Genomic DNA, 5000 nt, shown 5'->3' with positions numbered 1-5000 from the left:
ATATATTCAGCTTATAAAAATAAAAACAAGTGCTTGTTTGATGGTAATTGTTGGCTACATTGTGTCATTTACTCGGTTATAATAAACATGCAAAATACATTGATTTTCTGTAGTATTTTCTTCTGGCCGGGGCGGGATTTCCCTAATTGTGGGCCCAGTGTCAGAGCCATCATCGGATTTACTGAAAGGCCCTTATATTGGTAAGCTCCTATAAATCAAGCTCTATATCCATAGTACAAAAGCCCAAATAGCTACCAATATCTATAATGAAATAATCGGTGTACACTTGGGACAGCGTTAGACCTGCCACAGTTTGACAGCTTAGTTTCAATGGGCCCCTTAATATCGATGGGAAATGAGTCAATGGGCTACTTCGCCTATTAGTCATCCAGTCATTCTTCTGGTACAAGGAATATGTTTCAATTCTGATCCCCACTGTACGTAAAGATTGGAAAAGGCTTGGCATATAAAAAAGTAGAATTCTCTTAGTAATATGTCCACTTGAAATGATGAATATCACAATATCATTGTAAGTATTACATTATTAGTTATTATTATACCTTCATTGTTTTATTACAGTAAAACAATAAAGGTATAACAACTAATAGGCGATGGTAACAATATCAACGATAATCATGTGATAACGATTTAAATGGTGATGATAATGAGAAATCAAAAAAAAATGAAAACAAATGTTAACAAAGACGTCTCCATCAATTAAATCTTTTACAGTATTTATTATACTAAATACAATACTTCTATGGTTGTGCTTTAATTGCAAGATGAATTTTCTACCTTTTTTCTTATTTTAAGATATAAGTAACAATTACGTATTTTTTCGGCTCGTTTCTTATTCTACCATCTTTCAGTAGTATTTTTTATTCTTATATGTTTGTAAAACATTATATTTGTTCATCTATTATAGTGTAGTTTTTTTCCGCAAGTACACAATTACATATACACCTAGGATTATTAACATAATTGCAAGCGCAATAGTGTGTTTCGAAAGATAAAATGAAGCGCACTATAACAAGCATGGTATAATGAGGAGTAGCCATACTACTCCTCAGCCTAATCTATGCAATAGAGGCAAGTTTACCTCAAAACTGTACGATTATTCCCTTCTTGCTGTTGGTACGTTTCATTTAATATTGATGTACTGCAAACATCTCTGAAATACCATGTCTTCCTCCTGAAAAGCTAATATGAAAAAAAAATCATTCAGTAAGTATTGAGTAACAGGAAAATACTCTTGCCCTACTATGCCAGTCATCCAACAACCGAAGAAAAACAAACTAAAAGTGAGATCCAGCATCTGCTTGACCTTGTGCCAAAAGTACAAGCAAGTATAAATACCTGGCTGAGTTCAGGCAGTGTCACACTTCATCGCTTGTGTCTGGTCTTTCCTCTTGTGCAGGAGCAAAGTTATCTTTTCAGTCATGAATATGGTGAGAAACGAGTCTTCATATCAAGTATTTTTCTTGCGAGTACTATTGTTATTAAAATTTGTTTAGCAAATAAGTTAACACTATAACGTTACAACCAACAGATGCGAAGTATCTCCGTGCTGGTTATGGTGTGCATGGTGTCCGCTGCGAAGCTGCCAGGATACAGTGCCGGAGGCGACTCTGGCTTGGGCGTCGATCTCGGCGGCGTAGGAGGCCACGCCGGCGGCGCAGGAGGAGCAGGAAGCGTTTTCCAGGCCGTTTTCGTCGGCAGCGGGAACCTTCCTGCTAGTGCTATTGGAGGCGCAGCTGGAGGTTTCTCCGGAGGCGCTGCTGGAGGCTTTGGCGGCGGCGCTGTTGGACAGGAGTACTCTGGGCCAAGCACAGGCCCCGTTGCCCCTGTTGTTACCGTTGAAGAGGAATACACTGGCCCCGTTGCCGCCGTATCTCCTGTTGTCACTGTGGAAGAGGAATACACTGGGCCAAGCACCGGCCCCGTTGACCCTGTTGTACCCATCGTTGCCGTTGAAGAGGAGTACACTGGGCCAAGTATCGACGCTGTCCCCGTTGTGACTGTTGACGAAGAATACAGCGCTCCTGTTGCCCCCGTGGCTCCCGTTGTCCCTGTTCCAACCGTTGATGAGGAATACACTGGGCCAAACGAAGTCGCCCACGTCAGCCCCCCTTTTAGCGAATACATCTCGCCAAACCACTAAAGCTTTATCCTACTGGAACAAGTGAGCCATTGCTCCAATAAGAGCGTTTATTTATCACAAGTTCCCAAGTGAAGTCCTCCCAAAGATCAGTATTGATTAAACACATCCTTATTATAACTAGTTTTACTATAGCCATGAAAGGGTCTCACATTCGCATAACATGCAAAAGAAATGCTTTGAAATCATTTCTTGATAATGTAAGCAGAATGCTTTTTTATGCAATACTAGTAGAAATATCCGTAATGACACTAATGAGTCAAATTACCTAAAAGAATTATTACGAGACAAACATGAACATCTATAACATTTTACATATCTAAATGCAGTAATTAGTATAGAAATTAAATTAGCTGAACAACTGATACCCGAATATAAATCGAAGTCCGTTTATTGTCTACAGAAATAACTTTTCTAAAACAGCATTACTGTTTACATGTATGAAACTTATTTCTTGTCTGAACATTTACCAGCCTCCATGCAGACCACGGATTTTAGATCATTGCCTAGTGTCGTATATGGAATTTAAGATATTTTCCTTATACATTCCAAAAGAAAAAAAAAAAAAAAAAAGAGGGGGGGGCGGGGGAACGAGTTGGATTATACGACTTTTTTCAATGAACGTCATAAACTATACACATTCATTCCTATAAGCACATAAGCAAAAGCTTGCTTGATGGGTTAAAGTCATCATAGTCCTTAGAAAATAATATTGCATAAGCAAATTACGTTTTTTTTTTTTTTTGGGGGGGGGGGGCAGGGAATTTGTCAACTAATCCTTCCTGTATGACTGTCAAACGAAATGTGCCATCTTTTATTGTAATAACAATAATACAAAATAATAATGATAATATACAGAGATGGTATGATGTCTTTATTTTTGTTATGTCCATTATAAATACTGTGAGGAAAAAATAACAGCAAAACATAAGGAAAGCGAAGAAGAAGAATGTTCGTGATGATAATAATGATAATAACAAGGTTGTTTTAGTATTCTTGATGTTAATGGAAAGACTGATTAATGACCATTAAACAATAATGACGGCAGAAAACACAACTATTCTACTAACAATTGAAACAGGAGCAGTGGTTACAGAATTGTTTATACTCAAAGCAATATGGGAATGATTGTCATTTGTTGTATATATGATTATATAAGGATAATTGTAGGTAACTAATGAGTAATTTTAGTTATGTTACTTAAATGAACTATCGCGTGACACTTCCCTTTTTTATTCACGTGTCTACTCTGTTTTTTTTCTGTTTTTTTTTCGTCTTTTTATATATCTACCTGATTTTTGTCCGTTTCCTTGCGCAGCTTTTTCTCATGTACATGCAGTTACATACACATCTCTGATTATGTTCAACAACAATACAGGCGCAGTTGAGTGTTCCCAAAGGTAAAATAAACGTTCGTAACAAAGTGTATTTAAACACTGCACTTCGAACCAGACGAAACTTTGAAATGAAAAGCCACGTCTAACTCGAATCTTTACGATTTATTACTCCCATCTTACTAGTTGTTTTCATTTCATGATCATGCGCTGCAGACTCTTAATGAGTGGCTTCCTCGTGAAAAGCTCAGTATAGAAAACTCATTCAGTGCTTAGCTACAGAAAACTAGTCTTACCTTGTTACTTCGGTCATTCAAAAATGACCGGCCTCCAAATAGCGGTGGGCCATGGACCAAAGGGGCTACTTGGTCTTTTTTTAATACAGTCATACTTCTGGTACAAGGAATGTGTCAGTTTTGATTCTTGCTGTGAGAAAAGATTGGAAACGGCTTGGCATATAACAAGTAGAATTCTCTTAGCAACTTTGTTCGGTTTATTGTAAATATTACAATGAAACAATGAAATGATTTTAACTTATAGGTGAGGGTAATAACATCAATGATACTCATATAAATGATAACGACTTCAATGGTGATGATGACAGTTCAAAATTAGGAATGAAAACAAATGCTAACAAAGACAACATTCTCCATCAATCAAAACTTTACAGTATTCATTATACTAAAAGAAATACTGTTATGGTTGTGTTTTACTTGGAAGATGAATATTTTACCTTTTTATTATTTAAGAATAATTACAGGTAACGAATAAGTATTCTTTCGACTCATGTTATTTAATCTACCACTCCAGTATTTATTTATTTTTCTTTTTTGTCATATAGACAACAATTATTGTATGTTTGTAGAGCTCTTATTTGTTCATCTAGTATTGTGCAGCTTTTTCTGCAAGTACACAATTACATATGCATCTATGATTATCAACATCAAGTGCAAGCGCAATAGTGTTTCCAAAGATAATATGAATCACACTGCCTAATCTATGTAATAGAGGCAAGGCAAGTAATAGAGGCTTTTCATTTAACATTGATGTATTGCAAACATTTTTGAAATACTGTATTCCTCCTGGAAAGCTCAGTATGAACAGATATATATATTTATATATAAATATATTCAATAAGTACTTAGTAACAAGAAAATACTCTTGCCTTTACTACGCAAGTCATCCACCAACCGAAGAAAAACAACTAAAAGTGAGATCCAGCATCTGCTTGACCTCGTGCTAAAAGTACAAGCAAGTATAAATACGTGGCTGAGTTCAGGCAGTGTCACACTTCATCGTTTGTGTCTGGTCTTTCCTCTTGTGCAGGAGCAAAGTTATCTTTTCAATCATGAATATGGTGAGAAACCAGTCTTGATATCAGTATTTGTCTTGCGAGTATTATTGTTAATTAATAATGTGTGCTACATTTGGTGAGCAAATATAACAACTGAGCAAATATAATACTATAACGTTACAACCAACAGATGCGAAGTATCTCCGTGCTGGTT

The 5000-nt window shown here is 36.4% G+C and overlaps 2 protein-coding genes across 2 annotated transcripts in view; both read left to right on the top strand.

The window, feature by feature from the left end:
* The first annotated feature begins 1393 nt into the window (after positions 1 to 1393).
* Positions 1394 to 2412, top strand: LOC113811841 (keratin, type II cytoskeletal 1). Its single transcript, XM_027363691.2, has 2 exons — positions 1394 to 1448; positions 1550 to 2412. Exons 1-2 carry the CDS (start codon positions 1440 to 1442, stop codon positions 2159 to 2161), a joined length of 621 nt encoding a protein of 206 aa, XP_027219492.2. The 5' UTR covers positions 1394 to 1439; the 3' UTR covers positions 2162 to 2412.
* Positions 2413 to 4785: 2373 nt separating this feature from the next.
* LOC113811840 (keratin, type II cytoskeletal 1-like) overlaps positions 4786 to 5000 on the top strand; it is a 929-nt gene continuing 714 nt past the window's right edge. Inside the window, exons 1-2 of the mRNA XM_027363689.2 lie at positions 4786 to 4849; positions 4977 to 5000. The exon at positions 4977 to 5000 is cut by the window's right edge and continues 714 nt beyond it. Of these exons, the coding sequence (XP_027219490.2) occupies positions 4841 to 4849; positions 4977 to 5000 (33 nt within the window). The 5' untranslated portion in view covers positions 4786 to 4840. The remainder of the gene's footprint in view (positions 4850 to 4976) is intronic.

Source organism: Penaeus vannamei, chromosome 26, assembly GCF_042767895.1.
Source record: "Penaeus vannamei isolate JL-2024 chromosome 26, ASM4276789v1, whole genome shotgun sequence".
Lineage (NCBI taxonomy): Eukaryota > Metazoa > Arthropoda > Malacostraca > Decapoda > Penaeidae > Penaeus > Penaeus vannamei.
Note: the sequence above shows the minus strand (reverse complement) of the source record. Positions and strands in the feature narration are given on the sequence as shown.